Raw genomic sequence first — 23,014 nt, 5'->3', positions numbered from 1 at the left:
AAGATCCTGCTAATTATCAATCAGTCAATAAACTTTGTTATAACTAATTAGGCAAAGTACTTTGTTATTTATTGCCATGAAACATTGGCTTGTCTAATGCCTCTGAGGACAAACTTGATTTAGACAGCTTCAGGAGTGATTAATTAAAGTGGGGTGCAGGAAGCAAATTCCATAGCTATGATGCTGAGTAAGTTTTCTGAGATAAATTCAGTGTAACTATAGTTTTCAGCAACACAGTTAGTTGCTATATATTTGGGACACATTATTATCCTGTCAAACATGCAGAAAATAGATGATAAAATCTGTCAGAAAGAACAGAATATCTGACAGCTTCTGAAGGCTTATAAGAGCTCAAGTGGGTTCTTTTTCTTTACTATTTTTATTTTTTAAATAAAATGTGTATATACCGCCTACAGATATTTTACGGCATAGTTAGAGAGCGTCTGAAATTCCTAAACCTGTCTGGGGCCTTTTAGAAAAGAAAAAAGAAATGCAAAACTCCAGTACAGAACTGGGAGTTCCTGGTAAGAAAACTAAATTCAAGATGCATCTTTACTGAACGTAATGCACTTTATAAATAGCTCTGTTGTACTTGACAGATGTGAATTATTGAAGTAGTGGAGTGGTTGAACCTTAAATTTCAGCGTACCGAGTATTTCAAACTGATGTGACTTCTTTTTTTGAGTTGGATCTTTAATTTTATTTCGTCCAGTATGGTTAAAAGCACAGGCCTTGTCAGTAGCTGGTTTGGCAGCCCTGATGATGGGGGCAGTTTTGAACCCCTGAAACATGTTGAATACTCTTTGGACTGCCCCCTGACTTTTATTGGTATAAAGTTTCATCTGAGCCTCTTAGCAGTGATGTGGCACTTCAATTGAAATTTCTGTTACATTACACTACAAGCCAAGGAGACTGTGGAGATCCTCTGGGGTATGAAAAGTCGCCTGCCAGGAAACCAGATTATTTAAATCAACATCAATACCAATATCAATATAATAATGCCAATAAGATAACCTAACAGCTGGTTCACACATGTGTGGTGCGGACTGAAGCTCAGATTTCCCAGCTAATTGATACAGTAGTTGTTCAGCGGTTCATGTTAGGTTTACGTCAGGTTCAGGACAGCATTAGCTCTCAGGATTATCCTGTTCACACATATTAATATTATTATTTATTATTATACAGTATTTATAAAGCGCCAATAGTTCGCTCAGCGCTGTACATTACAAAGGTGGACAGAACATGTGACAGAACAATACCAATACAATGCAAAACATGAGGGGATCGAGGGCCCTGCTCTTTCGAGCTTACAATCTAGGAGGGAGGGGATGGTGGCACAGCAGGAGATAGCTGTGGGGGATGGAGTGGTAGGAAGAGTGGAGGAGGTCGGCAAGTTAGCAGGGGGTGGGGTAGGCTTCCCTGAAGAGATGGGTTTTCAGGGTGCGCCTAAAGGAGAGGAGAGTAGGTGATAATCTGATGGGTTGGGGCAGGGAGTTCCAGAGGATGGGTGACACCCTGGAGAAGTCCTGGAGGCGGGCATGGGAGGAGGAGACCAGGGAACTAGAGAGAAGGAGGTCTTGTGAGGAGCGGAGTGTGCGTGCTGGGCGGTACTTGGATATTAGGTCAGAGATGTAGTTCGGGGCAGTATGGTGGACAGCTTTGTACGTCAATGTTAGGCTTTTGAATTTGATCCGTTGCGCAATCGGAAGCCAGTGGAGGGATTGGCAGAGGGGGGTGGCGGAGACAGAGCGGTTGGAAAGGTGAATGAGTCTGGCAGCCGTATTCAGGATGGACTGAAGCGGGGATAGCCAGCGGCGAGGCAGGCCAGTGAGGAGGGAGTTGCAGTAGTCGAGTCGTGATATGATGAGGGAGTGGATGAGCTGTTTAGTGGTTTCTGGGGTTAGGAACGTGCGGATTTTGGCGATGTTGCGGAGGTGGAATCTGCACGAGTTTGTTAAAGATTGGACTTGGGGTTGAAAGGATAGGTTGGAGTCCAGAATTACACCAAGTACTCTGGCCTGCAAGGCGGGTTTGATGGTAGCATTGTTGGATGGGACGGAGAAGTCAATGGGGGGTGGTGTCCGGGCTGGGGGGAAGACAAGAAACTCGGTTTTGGAGAGGTTCAATTTAAGGAAGTGGAGTGACATCCAGTCTGATATGTCGCTCAGTAGGTGTGTGATTCGGGCTCAGACCAAGGGGGTGAGGTGGGGGGTTGAGAGACATATGAGGTTTAGTGACTGTTCCCATAGAAGTCAATAGTCTGTAATCCGCACCGGAAGCAGACTGCACTGCTCAGAAATCGTATGGGACTCTTTTTTTAAACCACACTGAATCCGCACCGCCAGTGCACTGGACATATGTAAACAGGCACCACAGGAAGCAATGTTTTTTTACATGTGATGCAAACAACATCCAATCCTCAGATATGTGAACTGACACTTCTGAGACTTTATTTTTTCCACTTTGCTCAATTATCTCTTTTTTGTAAAATTCTTTTTATTAGTTTTAACAGTTGGTATAGCTATCAAAACAGTAACAAAAAAACAATGCTCGCAGCAGAAAAATATAGCATACAGAAGGGCAAGAAAACCTTGAACAACCAACAAGCAGACATTGCCTCATCTAACATGCACAGCTAAAGTCCACCAAGAGGAGAACAAAAACTAAGACAGTAGGATATTTATAGACAAACCATTGATGGTCCATGTCCCTCTATCCCTCTCCACTAAGAAATAACATTTCAGAGAGAACAAACTATCTCTTTTTGAGGCAGCTTCCATGTGCACGAAGGGCCCTGACACAGGCCTTTGGGGTAATATATCAAGGTTTATAGAAAAAAAGGGGTACAGGAGCACAAGATAGGAGCAAAATCAGAATACAAGCTGAAGTCACAGCAGGCAGGCAGAAATCCAAAGACAGGTCAGGAACAAGCCGAGTCATATATGTGTAGGCAGGTAAGGCAGGGCAAGGCTCAGGTTAAGCAGGAATTAGCTGAAGACCAGTCAACCATTCATGTCATAACGCATGTCCGCTTAAAGCGAAGCTCCACCCAAAAGGGGAAGTTCTACTTTAAGGCCTCATCCTCCGCTCCCCATTAAGGATTAGCACCTTTGGGGAGTGGGTATCCAATTTTGACAGGTACCTGCTCCTGCTGAGATGGCCTAGGCAATTGGAAGTGGAAGTTCTCCCCCCACCCCTCCCTACTTGCAGTCTTCTGGGACACGTGACAGGTCCCAGAAGACTATCGGACCATTCACAAGGTGCAGCGCTACTCGCACATGTGAGACTGCAAGCTGTCACAGCTGGGCTCCTACACTCCGGCACCGGGGATAGAGGATGGCTGATGAAACCAGCTGCAGTGAGGACAGCGCTGGATCGAGGGACAGGTGAGTGTCTGCTTTTTTAAAAGTCAGAAGCTACAGTTTTTGTAGCTGCTGACTTTTATTTTTTTACATTTTAACTGGAGCTCCACTTTAAATAAGCTGTTTGGCGCTAGTGCCTGTACAGGATGTGCATGTGCATGAACTAAAAGGTTTGCTCATGTGTACCAATGCCCATTGTGCAGTGAGCCTTTGCTCAGAATTATGAGCATGCTCATGTAATAGCCTTCCTGTTCCAACACGTACTGAGCTTCTCCAACACCTTTACTGGAAAAACTTGAACTCAATAATTTGAAGGTGGGCCAAATACCATGAATGTAGGTATGATAGGTGTTCACAAAACCCTTGGCAATTTAGTTTATATACATTTTTATGGGAGTGTTGTGTTCTTTTGGATTGTGAGTTGCAATAGTTTTAATTTAGGAAGGGACAGTTTTCAAATTAGCTTTCTGAAATTGAGAGACACCTATTATTAAAACAGTGGAGAGTTTACAGCTGGATGGATTTGTATTGTATGCAGTATCTGGTTTGTTGCCAGGTTCCCAGCAAAGCATGATCTTGGCAGAGATAAGTTTAATTATCAGGCCCAAAATCTGTGCATTATAATTCTTATCTCCCAAACAAAACATAAAAAAACAACAACAGAGCAAACACTGGTAAATAGGTTTTTCACTTTCCAGATTTATAACTGAATTTTATGTTTTGCCTGCAGTTGTCTTTTTATGAAAATGCTTTGGATGAAAAGGGAACCCGCTTATAGTGTTGCTCTCCTTGGCTTGGTTTAAATTGGTAGCACTCTGAAAAAAAGGGAAAAAAGAAAAATTTAATGGAAAAAATTTCTATATTTTAGAGTGGTGATTTACTTTGATGAAATGGATGTCACAGCGCAGCAGCTGGGAAAGTGCGCACAATTCTGAGAAGTTGCTTATTACTTCCCCAGCCATAAAGTTAATGGGAACGTTGCTGTGCAATTAATTTTCTGATGTTCATGAGCGGAGGAGCTATAAAGTCAGGCGCTTGAATTCGTCATGGCGGATGTTGTTTTCAACTATTAACTCTTCATCTGATTGAGAGTAAATTAAGTACTTATTCTGGACATGTTTCATTCAATGCGGTGGTCAGACTGACTGGGCAAGAGGATGCATATACAGGAGCACGACAGAGAGAAACAGAAATGAAATAGATAATGTTATCTCTCCTTAACAGCCTTTTTGAGTTGGTCATGTGACCTCTCACCAAATGTCAGAACTGGGCTGCCCCCTCCCTTTAAAACAAGTTTCCAAGCCTGTCCGTTACATCAGTGTAGTACATTGTACATCAATGTGTCCTGGCTAAAAACACTGCCAACTTGTAAGAACGCTGTGAAGCCAACAAGTATCCTTGATAATACTTTGATATGGAGATGGATCATTTACAAGACAACCTAGGCAGAACGTCCTGGAAACCTAACTGCAACCTTCATGCTCAATCCTGGTAAACCAGGTGATGCAAAGGAGCGCATGAATGGTGCACCCCAAAGAGAGAACTGGAGATGAGCCAAATATGGTTGAACTTGTTGGACATATCAGTAAACCAGGTGAATAGCACAACTGGTCAAATATGTGCTGTCACTTCACAAGGATGTCTGATGGTTGTGTCCATGCCACTAAAGATAATGCAGATGGGGTGACTTTTCTGTGCCTATTGCAACCCTAGTCAATGTCCATTGAAAGCATGGGGAGTGTCAAAGCAGCTGCCATGCCTTGGGCCACATTCTCTCTTGATTTTCCGATGTTCTTAACCATGTGTCTGTCCCTGAATTTCTGACACACAATACACAGGGACTTTCTGTCTTTGAACTATGCACAATCTATCCTTATGTAAACCCCACACACCTATTTGACACTCTAATGTGAGAGCATCTAGTGGCTCTGACATTGGGCTGTTATATACAAGGGATTGGCTTTAGCTCCAGGAGTGAATGGTGTTTACCCAATGTCCAGGGTGCACAGAAATAGATTTTCGGATTAAAAATACTTCGTGTATCTAAACCCAAAACCAAATAACTAGATACTAACATTTATAGATAAAGTTGATCCAGGGAATATCCAATTGCCTCTCGGGGGATGAGGAAGGAATTTTTTCCCCTGCAAGAGAAAATTGGATCATAATTTGTTGGGGGTTTTTTTTTGCCTTCCTCTGGATCAATTTTGGGTATAGGATAATATTTTTTAATAATGTAATATACTGCAGCTTACCAGTGCTTAGATGTGGTAGCTTCATTGGTTTATATTATTAGATTAGTTACTTATCATGCTTTTTACCCATTATTGTCACCCAGAAAGGCTGTGAGAAACATACTTCCTGTCTTTCTGTCTACACAGTTATATGGAAAATGAAATACACACTATGGAAAGTGTTTACCTTTTAATATATTTGATAAAGTTCATATATTTGAATAAGAACAAAAGAAAAGTTACCTCTTTAATAGTTTATTGAGCCAAAAAAAAAATCAATAGATGTAATGATACACTATGGAAAAAAATAAGTAAAAGCTTGGCTACATGACTTGACTGATATATTTTGGATATTTAGGCTAGTTAAACACCTTCAGATTTCTCTTCTTAACCTTTATGGGCATGTACCACCCTGCTACAAGTGTTGACGCAGGATGTTGAAACAAACACAAGATGGCAGTGTTCTGCAGAACAGTAGCATTCACACTCTGTAGAGCAGCCTCATGGAACCATTATGCTGAACAGCAGGACTTTGCTAAGGAACAGTGTAGTAAATAACTACATTTCCCAGAGGAGCTGGCGTGTGGGTGGAGGCTTATAAAAATGAAAGCCCAGGAGATGGGACAGGAAATGGGAGGGGAGAGATCTGGAGAGTGCACTGACTGTAGGAGGACTGGACCAGGCCTTGGAAGGAGAGGAAGCAAGGAGAATCTTCTGATCACTGACCTTGCTTCAAGGTGCAGAAAGCTAATCTGCTAGCAGGTGACCGGACTGAGCACTGAAGGTGGGATCGGAGAGTATGTGGAGGCCTTATCAAAGGAGAGAGAAAGACCTCCAGTACTCGACAGACGCCATCCCTCGGGTGAGAGAGTCCCAAGCATTACCAAGGACAGGGAACTCTGACACTTGCTCAATCTTTGCTATTTTCCTGCACACAGTTGAGGACATTGCACTTAGTTATTAGCAGTTGTGGCCTAGTTCCTTCAGCCACTATTGTTTGACCACATTTAGCACAGCCTTTTCATCAGAGCTGATAGTAGAACAGTCAGTCCACAGGCTGAAACACCGCTATGTCACCATCATAATCAATTCGCTCTACTAAAGAGTCCAGAAAAGAGTTTCTCTGTGCCAACAATCACTTTTACCAGCGTAGCCACTTGTTGCTCTAGATTCACTAGTGACTAGTGCCTTAAAGGTACATTACACTAGTAAATTGCTACTTCCAGGGTGTAATGCTGTTCTTCCCTCTCTATATTGTATTTTTCCTCAGAGAACCATAATTCACACTTCTCACTTTGCACCAACTGGGCCCCATCACGCATGCAAAAGACTCCTCACTTCCTTTAAAGAACATTTGATGTTTCAGGGTAAAGTGCTGTTATGTTATTTCAGGCTTCTCTTTGCTATCAGGTCCTGAAGGCCTAAAGTGAGCTAGTCTACCTGTTTGATAGTTCTCGCTGCTCAATGGGGACTGTAAGATCACCTCAGGTTGAAGGTTTTGGGTTAGTTTCTGAAAAGCAGGCCTGCTAACACTAACTGAGATTCTGTGTTAAGTGTTGTCTTTTCTTAGTTGAAGCTGACACTTACCAACTGACTTTGCACATACCAATTGATAGCCAGGGGCTATCGACAACTATCACCAATTCTGTTTATGCTGTGTAACCAAGCTATATTGAAGTTTTCTATAAACCTCTTACTAGTTTACTATAATCGGTGTGTGAGTTTACTTTCTAGTGGTGATTTTTTCCAGTTAAGAGTGTACTGTGGTGTCAGAAGGGGTTTAGAGCCACAGTGAGCCAAAAAATAATTCAGGGGGTAGTGCAACAGGATGATTAAGAGAAATCAATTGATTCTCCATCCATGTTAAACAGTGTGGATGAAGAAATCTTCCCAACTGCCTATTGCATTCAGCACTTGGTGGGACCTGCGTCTGTTGTATATCCAAACAGTGACTGTAGCTGGTTGAATACACTTTGTTTTCAGCCAACAATTTTCCACCTGGCTCCTTTTTCAAAAATGTATTGAAAAATAGATTTTTGTTGAGCCAGGTGGTGCCAACAGGGCTGCTGACCTCTCTAACTGTGGACAATTCAGCAGGAATCAGACAAAATTCGAGCAGTGTTTGGCTAACTTTATGTACAACTCTATTATTACGTTTTGGGGTACTGGAAGGCTTCAATCATCAGTCAGCTTGACTGAATGTGCTGGGATGTCAGTCTTGGTCATTTAGCAGTTACATGAAATCCATGCTACTTGTAGATTATTCTCTTCCTTAGAGTTAATCAATTATTTTAAGGAATTTGTAAATCTTTTTAAATCCCTTGTTAGACTCATAGGCACCCACGAACTATTACATTACCAGGTCCCCGAGGAGTAGTATTACTAAATAGTCCTGAAACAGGTTGGCTATAACTTCAATATTTTAGTTTTCAAATAACTTAAAAGATTTTTAAGTTGCAAGCATCTTGCCTACTTTGGGTGGCACACTCTACACAATACCTTACTTTGTTATGGCATGCATTATTTGATGATGTTTGCACATGAGATCACCTGGTAATTTTATATGATTTGTTAAATGTTTGTGCTTGTTTTTGCACATGGGAATTTAAGTGATAAGCGACACTGAAGAAAGGGTTAGTCGCCATGAGTAAAGACATCATCCTACAGTTATATGAGAGCAGAATGTGTAAAATGTTTTGGCTTGTGAAAAGTGTGGTATGAATTGGTGTAGTACTTCACCATTATGAAGATACTGTATCATTTTTTAAGTACTTGTCCAGGTTAAACACAATGACCAAGTAAAAAGCTTTTTTCAGTGTATCAGTAGCCAAGACAGTCTTAGAATTTTCTGTGCACCCTAAAGCTGTATCCAAGGCCATCACCACTCCCCTGCAGAAAAAATTACATGCAGTTGTCCTGTAAAAGTCAGTGCAACTAATAATGATTCTAACACAGGTCCCACACCTCCTCATCTATCAGAATTCAGACCTTGACCCAAAGTCATCCGTTGAGGTGGGTAAGCAAAGTAACTACTTCTCTCAAACAAAGAATGTCCTCTTGAAGGACACCCAATACTACTTGAATTTAAACCATTTGTAAGCAGGCATCTGTCAAGCAGTGAATGCTAAGAGTATTGTAAAGCATAATGTTCTTCACTGAAAGAAAGGACACTGAGATACCTAAGGACATTTGATAGAAGAAGCTCCCAGTGCACCTCATAAGCTCACAAATCACCCGTAGTGCTATGCTCCATAAAATCAGGAGGCTGACATCAGCAGCCCTATTCCGGTTCTCAGATGTACATGATATTCCAATATTTTCTCTATTGGCTTTAAATTCTGTAATTCTGCTGTGAGAAGGTCTGCTGAAGCAACACTAGTCAGTATCCAGAGCAATAACAAATGGGCCCCTTGTGTGTAATATATCATATACCCTTGGTTTAAAATGAATTTAATTAGCTATAGCTTGTAGTTTTGATGTGTCTTGTGTTATTTGAATTATCATTTCAAAGATTTTTTACATTTTCAAGATTAAATTATTTCACACGACTCCTATGTGGACCTCTTGTAGTCATGGACCTCTTGTAGTCTACCTGCATCCTCTGATCACCTGTTTTCAGAGTGAACAAAACCACAGTGGCGACTGGAGCCTCAAAAGAACAACGAAGTCCCTGGAGGACTTAGATGAACTATAGTGCTGTGGCTCTTGTTGGCCTTCTCTAAATGGCCTAACAAGGGACCCCAGTCAAGGCATCTATGTGTAGGATGCTCACAGATATAACTCCCAAGTGCCCTTCATTTAGAGGGACCATTCCTCTTTTGAAACAAGATCACTCTCCTTTTTTCTTCCTTTGTCATCATTTTTGTTTGGTCTGTTGTATAGAATTTTATACAAAAAGGCACCATGTAAAGTCCAAAGTTGTTATACCACACTGAATCTTTCATCCAAGTTCTACATTATTTCATTTCATATTTTGGAAAAAGTATATAAGAAAATAAGCTTTGAAAATAAACACTGATTGTAACTAATTCTTTTTTCACACTCATTTTTCATGCTCTGGAGCAGGGGCGGACTGACCATTTGGAAACTCGGGCACTGCCCGAGGGCCCAGCGTCAGTAAGGGCCCCATGAGATGCCCCTGGTACCTTTCATAGGCTTTTTTGGGTGTGGTTTGATTGTGGGTGAGGACACAGGGGCCCATGATTCCCTATTGCCTGGGGGCCCCATGAGTTGTCAGTCCGCCCCTGCTCTGGACATTCTATCAATATGACAATTGGATGTATAGTTATATTCCCTATGTGAATATTTCTGCCAACAACACTACTATGAACACTGTACTTTTTGTTTCCCCCATTTTGTTATTAAGGGACTTTGTAACAAAATATTTTTACAAATCTGTTAGATTATAATCTTCCAGGAGCAGGGCCCTCCTAACCCTCTTGTATTGAATTTTATCATTGCTGTATTGTCTCTCTTTATATTGTAAATTGCTGAGCAAACTGTAGGCGCTATATAAATTCTGTATAATAATAATAATATCCTCCTAGTTAGGTGCTAGGGTTAGGTAAATTTAGTTATGGGCTCACAGTGTGGCTGTGTGTTATTGTTTAGGTTTGTTCTCTGTTTCACAGGCTGCAGGTTTGACTACTCCTCCTGCAATCCAGAACTTTCTGGGTGGTTCTATAAAATGGATGTGGAGCAAGGCAAATCGGCAGCATGAATATTTATACTTTATCATTCAATCCCTGTGGGGAGACTGCACAGATGGTTGCTAGGAAGGTGTATAAAAATCCCAAGACCTGGAACAGAAGTGTCTTGTCCCTGAGGAGGAGATCACCGCCTAGGGAGACTGTTTTTCCCCTTGGTCAAGCCTACCATGTGTCTGCTGTTCATCACGGTCCCAGCTGGACTAACTGGGGGGGCCGATTCTGCTGAAAGTTGCTGAAGCTGACTGACCAGTCTTTGAGCTTTTTTTTTGGATTTTATCTGGAGAATGTGAACTTAGATGGGGTAAGGTTTGTATGGGATGCCCAATGGAATGGCAACTGAGGACAATCTCCCTGGAACTATGTACTAGTCTCTTTAGACAGCAAAAAATCTCTTCTGGAAGGCTAGCCTGCATCTCCTGGTGTACCATTCCAGACCCCAGATACTCCTTTATCCAGCTGTACTGGGGGAATCCCTGGGCAGGGGATCCAGTGCCTGTCACTTTAATTAGAAGACAGTCCCAGGTAGCAAGCTAATCCAGTTTTCCACTAGAGTGCTCCTTTTCCTTTCTAACCCAGGGGGTTTAGGTCTACTCACTCAGTCCTCTGTCTGTGAGCTGATGGGTTGGTGGCTGCTCTCAGGCCTTCTGCTGGACCGCTCCTTCCCTGATCCACAGATGGTCCTTGCTCTGGGAGCTGATGATGTCTTGAGCTTTCCTCCTATCCAGCTTCCCTGCCTGTAGGTGAGCCCCTTCCCACTTGGGCTCCATCCCTGGCTCTTGCTCTCCAGCCTCTCATCTCATCTTCCACTTGAACTCTCCTGCTGCTGAGCAGGCTCCATCACATTTGAAAGATTCCACTTGGGATCTGACTAAGATCCTCCAAGTGTGTAGGCCAGCCCCTCCTCACCCCTACCCACTGCTTCTGGAATCTTCTCAAACATTATAGAGCAGGGGAGCATAAAAAAAAATCATGGTCCATATAACTATGGGGGTTGTTCTTTGCATCGATTATTTGTGCTCAGAAAGTTTAGAGGTATATGCAGATACCCCCACATCATGTTGCTGACTATCAGGAACACATTTTGATGTACAGTAAGGATTTCAGACTGCTGTCCTGCCTGCTAGGGCGACAGTTCGACCCTCATTTCTGCTGCTTATTTTTTATCTGATAAATCAATGTATTATGTAGATACAGTTCACCCTCCTTGGGTCTGTGCAGCCAGAACTTAACTACTTGCAGTTTTCCCTAATATTTTACTTCATATAATGTTAATGTGACACAAAATATAGCCAACTGGCTGAGATGGAGGGTGCACATACCAGGTGCCTAAGTGGGCAAGTGCAGTATATCTCTTGCCTGGTATATATGTCAACTGTCATGCATACCTAAAGCAAATAGCATAGTGTGCATTAGGTCCTAGTAGATGAATAAAGAAGAGCACCATCTAGGAAAAGCTAACAGTGCAGGTTATATCCCCAGTTATGTATCTAAAGATACATAATGACCAACAAGACCCATAAAAGGTGGTGTGTATTAGTATGATAAAAGAAGCTCTGCATTTACTGTGTATAGACCAGTAGCGATGGGCATTGAAAGGGGACCCAGATGCTTTAACTAAACATAACCCTTGGCAGTTTATACTGTCTTCTAAAAAACAGTTTGAGGCAGCTTCAGCAATGGGGATGCTCACTTTTTTTTCAGCACAATAAAGTTCCAGGTAAGAAACCCACTTGCTGGTGATGATGAAAATACCTGTTCATATGCTATGAAAACCAATCAGTCTGATCATTCCTCACCTCCCATTGCTCAATATGCAGGTTCTCCCTGAACTGGTTAGTTTCCTCTGGAGATATCTATCCCTGGTAATGGTTCAAAAAATGTAAGAAAATCTTCCCATAAAGCAGTTTTCATTTTATTTACTTCTTAATCAGGACATGTTTGCAAACATAAAACAACCTCCACTGCGATCAATGACAAGGCATCACACAAGCTCAATTTTGTGACATGAACTTTGATCGGAGAGCATTATTTAAAAACATGGGGGTGTGCAGAATTTGTTCAGCATCGACAACTGTGCTCCCTCCCCGTACTCAGTTGAGAGTTATTATTTCCGTGCTAAAACCTTAAATCTCCTTTAAAAGACTGCTGCTTTTAATTGAAAATTCTCAATCAATCTGTTCCTCCCCTCTCCCCACAATCCCTGTGCTCGCACTCTCATCCCCATTTGCAGTAAATAATCTCTGGATCAGCTTCCAGCTCACAGAAATAAATAATTTGGAATTTGCTGTATCCCATGTGATCTCTCAGCTTTAAATCACTGAATTCTGTACTGAGCTAAGACGGGAAGAAAAAAACGGAAAGCGGCGAAGCGGAACTATTACTTAGAGACTGCAACTGTATGGCTTCAGTGCTTATCATCACCGTTTCTGGAGAAAAGCATGCTCTGTAGAAATGATTGTACTACAAGCAATCCAAGCAATGTTACTCAGGAAAACCTGTATTCATTGGATCTCTAAGACAGTTTCATGTTTTGTTCTCAGGCTTAAAACTGCTTCATCTGTTTTGTGGATTATGCCATCAGTTCAAGTTAATAATCAAATGGGCATACTATATAGAACACCAATCTGAATTTCATGTTCAGCTGAGCCCTTTCATCGGTGTTTTAAAGTCATGGCAATGTTACTAAACTACCATTAGGATATCAAAGAAGACAATGACTTCACCGCTTGAATCCATTACTGTTTTCCACAGAAGCCCTGAAGATCAGAAGTGATGGTCAACTCCAGCAGTCAAGAACTTGGAACCACCTGCCCCTACTAGGGATGAGCTTTGGGATCAGCCATGGGCCTGACCTGAAACCAAGCTCATTTTCAGTTCAAGAAAATGGCAAGCTAATGTGGCCATTTGTGCCTATATCATCTAAATACCAAAAATGCACTTCCTGGCCTTTAAACTGTGGTCAGGTGGTTGAGAGGAGCCAATCATAGGGGTTTTCTTATGTGGCAGCCCCCCCCTCCCGTAAAAGCTAGGGTTTCCAGAAACCTTTGTTCAGTGTGTTGGAGGAGACATGAAATAGTTATGGAAAGATTAAAGCTACCCTCTGTCTGATCATTTAACTGATTCCTCTACCTGTTACAAGGCAACTATCATAGAAGAGAAAAGTGGTGGTGATGTTGGTGAACCTGGATTTATGGACACTTAGACTGGTTGTTTTCTACAAAGTAGATGAACCTACATGAAGGCATACAGAGGTATCCGATATGACACGCAAGTGGTAGTTTGCTAATGTTAACATGACTACAAGCAACCTAACTGCAGACACACATAAGATTGGAATAAAATGCAGCTCAATTCCACCAGTTTTTCTTTTAATGAGAGGAAGTTGGCGTCAATGGGAAGAATAGTGCAATATGCCTCCCAAAGCACCTGTCAAATGTTCTCCGAAGAGCAATCCAAATGGTAACTGCTCTTTAGAGAACAAAGCACATTTGAACGAGTATTATTTATTTAAGTAATTTTTAATAATTTTTTACAATTTATTTTACAATTTTATTTATTTTTTATTTTTTTTTACGCTGCCCTGTTGGGTGTTGGGGGCCTTTGGTGAACAGACCCCTGATAACTCACATTTGGCTCAGAGAAAGGGAATGATGATATAGATTTATCAGTCCCTTTCTCTGCAGCCTCAGCTGCACTGGATGGGAAGCAGTCTGAGGCTCCCTGTTCATTCACAAACTGAACCATAGTAAACACAGTTTACTATACTTCATTGATGAATGGACACAGGAGCGATCTGTACCCATTCATTCAGGAAAAGAAGGGGCTGGTAAATATGACTTATTTACTGCCCCCCTTTCCTGGATCTCCATCCTGAAAAATCCCCTTGCAGCTTCCGGCAGTAGAGGAGAGGAAAGAAGCCAGCAGCATTGCGGGGGGAAGGGGGGCAAACAGGGGAGCCTGAGAGCAAGTGGAAGGGGGCGCAGATCCTAAAACTGATCCACTTGCAGGGAGAAAGCGAAATAGAAGCCAAGAGAGCTGCAGGGAAATCTACAAGAGTCACAAGTTTCAGCAATAAGGCAGTACAGCCAGCTCTCCTGCTCACGTATGCACATCTCAGACCACATTTATGGCCCCCAACTGTGTGCTGTGGTGAAGTGACTCCCATTTGCATGCATGGGAGAGACATTATTATGGCCAGGCTATTTAAGCAGCTGGAGAGAGTAAACCCAGAAGGGTGACTGGGCAAAAGATGGAATTGGCTGGGAATGGCTGAATCAATAACATTGCAGTGCCGGAGGGCAGCGTTTGAAAGGTACGTCTGCCAAAATGTGCTAATATGTGGTGATTTTGATGATGTATTAATAATTACATAGCTCCACTCAATTGTGTCTTTTATATCTGCTTGGAGTTCTGCTTTAAGAAACTAAAGAACTGTCTTTGGTTACACAGGGAGTTTTTAAGAATAGGATATTTTTACAACTGGCTGAATCCTATAGTACAATGATTTCAAAATATATGGCCAGCTGTTATGGATTTAATGGATATATTAAAGATAGCGGCTCCTTTTAATTATTTATTTTGTGATTAAAAAAACTTACATGGTCCACACTTTTCAGGCTGCTGGCCATACGAATCTCCAGCCACTACAACAAAGTGCTAGCTCCCGGAATATCCATAAACGATATTAACTACATGAGTTAAGTAATCGGCAAGAGTCCTTCACAAAGGTAATTAAAAATAAATCAATATTATTGGCATGTGGGGCACATTGCTGATTTAATAGCTAATTGAGATCTCATCTTATGATTATTTAAAAGAATCTGCAGGAGTGCTTTCTAAGTGAGGAAACAAAAGACATAATAAATGAATGGCTGGCAATTATAAACTGTTCATTTTAAATTGAATGGTCAGATGAAGGCAAGTCAACCCCAAAGCATTGTGGGTAAATGTGTGTTTCAAGTCAAGGTTATACCTTCAAATTCACGTACGCAGTCAAGCAGGAGCCAACCTGCCAACCTGCTGTTGCGCATGAATGCTTGTACATAAGCTCCATTTACCATACTGAGGTGACCTTCCTGACAGTCCCTGGCAATAGTGTAGGGAGATCCAATAACCTAAGTCAAAGTGGAGTTCCACCCCCTCCCCCTTCCCAAAAATTAAAAGACAGCAGCTACAGATACTGTAGCTGCTAACTTTTATTGTTGTGGCACTTTCCTGTCCAGGGATATAGCGGTGTCCTCACCCCAAGCCGATTCTTCAGTCAGCTAATGGGTGCTGGCGCCACCATCTTGACTAAGGGAAACTGGAAGTGATGCCTTGTGGCTTCACACCCGGTCCCCTACTGTGCATGTGTGAAGTGCGCTGCACTTTGTGAATAGGCCGCAGTCTTCTGAAACCTGTGAAGTGTCCCAGAGCGCTGCAGGGATAAGGAGGGGGGCAAACTTCCAGGTCAGAACTGAGCCCAAAGTGGGAGCAGGTACCTATAAAAACCAGGTACCGCTTCCCTCTCCCCCCCCCAAAAAAAGTGCTAAATGTACCAGTGGAGGGGGGGGGGGGAGGAGGCAGGTAAGTGGAGCTTCCACTTTTGGGTGGAGCTCCGCTTTATATATATATATATATATATGTCTTACTGGCCAACCACTAGGAGTTTTATTGCCAGTGGTGCAAAAAACACATTTCTTGATTTACAAATACAAAATTGCATTCATTTGTTTCTTTTTTTATCTGCCTAAAGTCCAACTTACAGCTTACAATTTTTGCAAAACTTTGTTACCATGCAAAAATTTCTTGTCTTGCCTTGAGATCCTGCCAGTAACAGCAGTTCCTGTTGTAGGCTGGTGCCACCTTACAATTAGCAACAGCATTTTCAGCCTGTTATGCACATTTATTCAGTTGGCTGCTGGGCTGTCTAAAGCCGGCCATAGGCGGTTCGAATCACGGCCGGTTAAGCAGGGGCCGGCCAAGATTTGAACCTTGTATGGGCAGGGTGAATCTACACAAGTTGATCAATCGATCAACTTCGGTACAACCAGCCTGTTAGATTTTACATGCGATTATTACTAGCATCTATTAAAGCCACTAGCAGTAATACCTGTGTTGCTCCCTCCACCAGGAAAACACAATGGCTCCACGAAGGGACTGCCCCATCAACAGGGACTGTGTTGATGGGGGAATCTAGCTACTTTCTTTCCTGCAATCCATGGTTGCAGGGAAGAATATCACTCCATCTATGGCTGGCTTTATAGACCTGATGGGCAGTCCAACAGTGTTTACTTGTCAAACTGCATTGTTTAGTGCTGTCTGTCTAGCACTGGAAGCTTGCTCAACTGAGCAGAGGGCAGAGTGAAAAAGTGAATATCTCCTAAGTATCGTGATGCTCCTTTAGTGTTCCTTAAAGGAGAAATGTGACCAAAGCTCTTGTGGGTCAACAGGAGTGCACTTAGTTCCGCACTCCTGTGACCTAGATTCATCTGAAAGAGGCTCTGCAGGGATCCCAACTTTAGTTATGGGATCCACTCAGAGGCCTTGCCAGCAGCAGGCTCAGCCGCTCAGGGCTCTGCTGAGAGCCCAAGATAGCCGCTCTCACCCCTCCACAGCCCGGCACTCCAGTGAGAACTGGAGGGGCAGAGCAGAGAGATGGTGACTGATAGTCACTGGGTTTCTGCTCCCTGAGGACCAACAACTGAGCTATCAATGGTCTTTGATTGGTCAGTTCTCATTGTAGAGCCAGTGGGGATCAGCTGCATCATATTGGATCTGCATCCACCTAGATAAGTATATATGTTTGATTTGTTGATTCCTGCACTTCTCTTTTAACTGCAGGAAAGAAAAGTGAGTTCACCAACCTGGTTGTGCTGTCTGGCAGTATTGTCCAGATCACAAATTCAGCGGGGGAGATATAGAAAACCTTTAGCAGGTAAATCAGTTCACATGTATGTGTTTTAAATGTAGATTTAGAGTTTTGCTTGAGGTTCAGTTCTTATATTTGCTCTCAAATTCTCAGCATGAGCTAGATAATATTGTCTGGCATTGTTTACAATTTTCCCATATCATGGTACTATAAGTATGTTCTGTATTCTTTATTTTGCACTTAATCCTAACTGGCAGTAAATTTTGTTTTACGTACACAAAAACAAAAATATTCCTTAACTAATGATCTTAGATATGAAATTTGGAAGAAATGTGGCAAGAACATTTAAGGATTACTACCAGCTGAATGGTGAAACTGCAGGATTTTCTAGACCACAAGCAAGGTATGCTATGAATTATGTTCCAGTGACAGATGTTAAAAACCTTTTGTACATTTATAGTGGGTGCCATTCATGAGATAATACAGTGCCTTAAAATACCCCTTGAAATTTTCCACATTTTGTTGTGTTACAACCAAAAGCGTAAATGTATTTTATTGGGATTTTATGTGATAGACCAACACAAAGTGGCACATAATTGTGAAGTGGAAGGAAGAAGATAAATGGTTTTCAAACTTTTTTACAAATAAATATCTGAAAAGTGTGGCTTGCATTTGTATTCAGCCCCCTTTACGCTGATTCTCCTAACTAAAATCTAGTGGAACCAATTGCCTTCAGAAGTCACCGAATTAGTAAATAGAGTCTACCCGTGTGTAATTTAATCTCAGTATAAATACAGCTGTTCTGTGAAGCCCTCAGAGGTTTGTTAGAGAACATTAGTGAACAAACAGCATCATGAAGGCCAAGGAAAACACCAGACAGGTCAGGGATAAAGAAGTAGAGAAGTCCTTCCACTTCACAATTATGTGTTATTTTGTGTTGGTCTATCACATAAAATCCCAATAAAATACATTTAAGTTTTTGGTTGTAACATGACAAAATGTGACAAATTTCAAGGGGTATGAATACTTTTTCAAGGCACTGTAAGTAGCTCTTCCCTATTGGATGCACCAGCATGTATAAGTTTGTCAATTACAGAGGTCAGAGTACACCCAAAACTGATTTTTTTTTCACTTATAGATGGAGAGTAACTGACTATGGTCAGGTCCTAAATTATGCAATTTTCTTTTCTTCCATCATGGGTGGAATGAAAGAAAATTGATTACCTGATCAACACAGTCAGTGTTAATGGGGAAACCCCTCTTACAGCACTATTATGTGCTGCCGGTGGGGAGAGGGAGCCTTCCCTGCTGGTAGAATACACTGATAAGTGTTGCTGGCTATAGCTGGTGGCACTAATGGTTCAAGAAAAACTCAACAGGCTGGTCGTACACAAGTCGATCAACAGATCGATTTGTATACAACCATGGTAGCCATACATGGACCGAAACTCAGCCAGTCCCTGCTGAACTGGACAAATTTCAATCCATGTATGGCCAGCTTAAGTCATCCACTGTCTTCTTGTATTTCTCAGGGGCTTTAGTTGTTTATACTGTCATTTATCCTTCACAGCCATATCACCTTGTGATAAGAGGTGTTGCATTTGTTTGTGTATTCCATAATGGTATAATGAACAAATTAAATACCCAACAAAGTTAATAAATCCCTATTGGAATGACTGTATTATGTGGGTGGAACTCTTAGCTCAGATGAGGAATATTCAGTTCTGGAGTCTAAGAAGAAATACAGAAAACTGGTCATTTTTTTTCACACAGGTGGCTAGGGGTAGTAAAAATAGGCAGTTCAGCCATGGCGGCAGGAGGACTGCAAAGGGGGGTGTCAACCCCTTTGTCTCTCTGTATTCTTGCTTTCACTTTTCTTGGGAAGTGCTCAAAGCCAAGACAAGCATCGGTTATCAAGTCACTGGCAGGCGGCCCTAGGGGGTGCCCTGTCTGACGTCATAGCAAGGTTTATAAAGCATGTAGGGACATGAAACTAAGTCCTTTATGAATGTTGTCTCCAGGGGGACAGATGCCTGAAAAAATGACAGTGAGATTTCTGTGATAGATCTATGCATCTGTAGATATGATCCTAATAGCATCAATTATGTTGGAAATAAATTTGTAGGCATTGTTGAATTCAGGTCTTCTTCCAGCCTGATGGGTCCTCATCGGGAGACAGCGGAGTATTTCATTTCTCCCTCATGATTAAGTTTGTGCTGCAATCTGTGTCCCCTCTGGGGAGATTCGTCCCTCTGTTTCTCTGGGTGATTTTTGTCACTTAAACAAAGAGGAAATTCTAAATTTTGTTGTGATGAGAACAAGAGGTGCAGGCAAATCTTCTAATGGGAGCAACTGTTTCAGTGACAATTGTCTAAGTAGGTGGTCCCTAGACACGTGCAATTTGTTTTGACCCGAATCTAAATTTGTATTAATTTTTGGTTTTTCGGAGATTCAGATGTATTAAAATTTCTGAATTTCATTAAAATTTGTTTATTTTTTTTTCTTTTATTTGTTTTTCAACGAATTCTAAATTTTCAGAACAAATATATGGTCGATTTATATCGACCAATTTGAATTCTGTGTGAAGAATTGCTGGTTGTTAAGGAGTGGGCCGGGAAGCCGTCCACTTAGTCCTTAATAACTGATGACTCATCAGCTATGAGTGGGATTCTCCACTGAGAGCTAAATGTAAACAAAAGAATGTTGGCAAGGAAAAATAAAGAAATAAAACAGCGTGGGGTACCCCTCCATCCAAACCAGGCTCTTCCGCTTTGATATGGATTTTAAGGGGAACCCTACACCAACATTTTAAAAAAATGGTGTGGGGTCCCCCTAAAATTCATACCAAACTCTTATCTGAGCATGCAACCCGGAAGGTCAGGAAAGGGGTGGGACAAGTGAGCACCCCCCTCCTGAATCATACCACAGCACATGCTCTCAACATGGGGAGATGCTTTGGGGTAGGGGCTCCCCCAAAACACCTTGTCCCCATGTTGATGGGGAAAAGGATCTCTTCCTCACAACCCTGGGCTGTGGTTGTTGGGGTCTGCATTCAGAATCTGGAAGCACCCATTCACAAGGGCGCTCTGAGATCCTGGCCCACCCCCCCCCCCCATGTGAATGAGTATGAGTGACATAGTGCCCCTTCTCATTCACCTAAAAAGTGTAACAAGTGAGTAAAAATACAACAGTTTTTGACAAGTCCTTTATTAAAAAACAAAAAATATTCCCCCAAAGTAGATCCAATGTCAATCACAATGAACGCTGGCTGCCAACATTAAAAAAAAAAGCTATGCACCCTTCGAGGGCTACTGCCGTCTGACAGTTCATAAGTTACTAATGAGAAGGGCCACCTGATGACATCACTGGGTGAGCCCTGCCCCTTGTGATATCATCAAACCAGCATTCCCCCAGTCGATGATATTATCAAGTGGCCCCGCCTCTTCATCGGGTGCTGAGCTCTTTTTTGTTTCTCTGGGTGGGTGGACGGTGTGTTTTTACGCACTTTACTTTTTAGTTATTTTTGATGAATGAGTAGGGGTACTATGAACCCCAAACTCATTCACAAAGGGGGGGGGGGCCCGGGATCTGGGGAAATCAGCAATAGTCAGCAATATTTTGAATTTGTTTTCAAATTTGATTCGAAATTATGCTTCTGTATTTTGTATTCGTAAAAATTTCTAGCTATTGTAATTCAGAAATTAAGATACATCTGAATCTCCGGGCAGCACGAAGTTTGTCTGAATTTCGATTCGAAACAAAACGATCTACACATGTCTACCTGGTACAAAACAATTGGTGGATCTCCAATCTAGGTACATAGTAATTATATTATTCTGACACAGTTTTAGTAAGAAGAGTTTACAGGAGTTTTGTTTTTTATTGCTGCTTTTATGGACAACTTGTTAGGAGATAAAACCTGCAATGGAGACGCTGATCAGTGAGGCGTGCAGCGGATGAACAGTCAGTATGGCACTGCAGTAATGAATACAGACAGTGAATAGAAAATCCTGTGCACCTTACACATACCGCCCAAGCCGCCCCGTTCACTGATAGAGGGCACAGCCCTCTGTCTGACCCTATTACCTACACTAAGTCTTATTTGTGGCCAGCTGTGCAAGCTGCATTTTTTTTGTCCTTTCAGCAGGAATTATTACTGACTAGAAATCTAAGGTGAAGCTTGTGAACATAAAAGAGTTCATGAATAGGTTATTGGAGTTATAGAGGTCCCTGAAATTACACAGCACCTCACCAATTGTAATGGCCATTTATAGGCTAAGTTATTGGAGTCACGCAGATAATGAGACCTCAGCTTGTTTTTGGAGCTCTTGGTGGGGTCGTTTAGCAATATGTAATAGGACAATGGGTCACTGAAATATAGGAGATGACAATATAGCATATCATGGGGCAGAACAGGTCAATTTACAGCAACAAACAATAACAAACCCATACCAGAGGTCACTATGTGGCAACCTACAGCAATACCTTATGTATATAATGAATGTGCAAAGGGTGGAAAACACAACCAATCAAATAGTTGGATAAAATCAGCGAAAGATTAAATCTAAATTAGATGTGATACTCCGGCGCTAAGTTAAAAATCCCAAACAAAATACATACAACAAATCAGCATGTGTACATCAAACAAAAGTTTCTAAATCTGTTGCTGTGTGTAAAGCATAACACCTTTAGATATTATACCATGCCATATATAACCCAGCTGTGCTGCTCTTAACTTAACACAGGTGGTACAAGTGGACCAGACTGTAATAAACAGATATAGCTATATGTTGGGTAAAGTAGATACAACAAAAGGGGAGTAGAGTTATGAGTCTTCACTAATAATTCTAGTAGTCACTATACTATGCATCCTAAGGGCGCCCATTCACAAGTGGGACAGATTACCAGCTTCAATAAACTGATGAAACATAAAAAAATTAAATTAACTAAATAAGTTGTACACCCAAATGTTGCAATCTTATAAAGCTGAACTAAAATAATGTCACCAGTTTATATTCAAAAATATTAATTTGTTTGAGCAAAGTCTCAACACTACAATATTGTCAAAACATGCTGAAGATGTTAGACTTTTATACCCCCCACCCCAACGGCGTCTAACGGCATCGGCAGGGCGCGGACGCAAAGGGCTGGCACTGTGCATGTGTCGGAAGACAACTCGGCTGGCCTGATGGTGCCAGAATACACAGGGTCCCAGCATCCAAACTCAATCAAGCACCGAGGCCCTGAATGAAGCAGCGCCACCTAAGGCCAGAGGATCAACAGATCTTCAGCATCTTAACACTGCGGACTCAATAGGAGCTAGTGGAGCAAAATCATTGGGAGCCTGGAAAGACATCCCTTCATATCCAACAGTGAAGAGGTGGAACATAAGGAGAGACCAAGTACACTTCCGGAGAAATAGCAGCCCAACCATAATGGCACCGCTCAATATATCACCTCCAGATGAGAGCCCTGTGCATTCATGCAGTCACAATAGACCCCCAGTATAGATACCACCATCCACAGTACAAACCTACTTAAACAATCATATAAATAAATACAGTTTACTCTACTATAAAAGGGAAAAAAGAAATGTAAAATGGGAAGCAGAAAAGGGATGATACTGCAGATTTACAAATTAATAGAAAATCACAATATATACATTTAATTTCAATATCGTAGTACATGAATTATACAAAAAATATATTTTAAATACTGCATCCCTATACATAATTCTTTACTGACTAAAATGTAAAATCACATGTTATGACCAACTCGAGGGGGGGGGGGGGATGTTTTGATTGTGGGAAAGAAATGATTTGATTACAGAAAGGGATTATAATTTAACGTCTCATTAAG

The 23,014-nt window shown here is 41.7% G+C and overlaps 1 protein-coding gene across 2 annotated transcripts in view; it reads left to right on the top strand.

The window, feature by feature from the left end:
• Positions 1-23,014, top strand: part of LOC149456841 (cytosolic carboxypeptidase 6-like) — a 2,243,892-nt gene that overhangs the window by 2,200,815 nt on the left and 20,063 nt on the right. For both annotated transcript variants that reach the window (XM_089684448.1, XM_089684447.1), the window contains exon 12: positions 17,468-17,558. In XM_089684448.1, the coding sequence (XP_089540574.1) occupies positions 17,468-17,558 (91 nt within the window). The remainder of the gene's footprint in view (positions 1-17,467; positions 17,559-23,014) is intronic.

This window comes from Staurois parvus, unplaced genomic scaffold, assembly GCF_062004578.1.
Source record: "Staurois parvus isolate SC_StPar_1 unplaced genomic scaffold, SC_StPar_1.0 ptg000347l, whole genome shotgun sequence".
NCBI classification, from domain to species: Eukaryota; Metazoa; Chordata; class Amphibia; order Anura; family Ranidae; genus Staurois; species Staurois parvus.
This window is presented reverse-complemented; position numbering and strand designations above follow the sequence as displayed.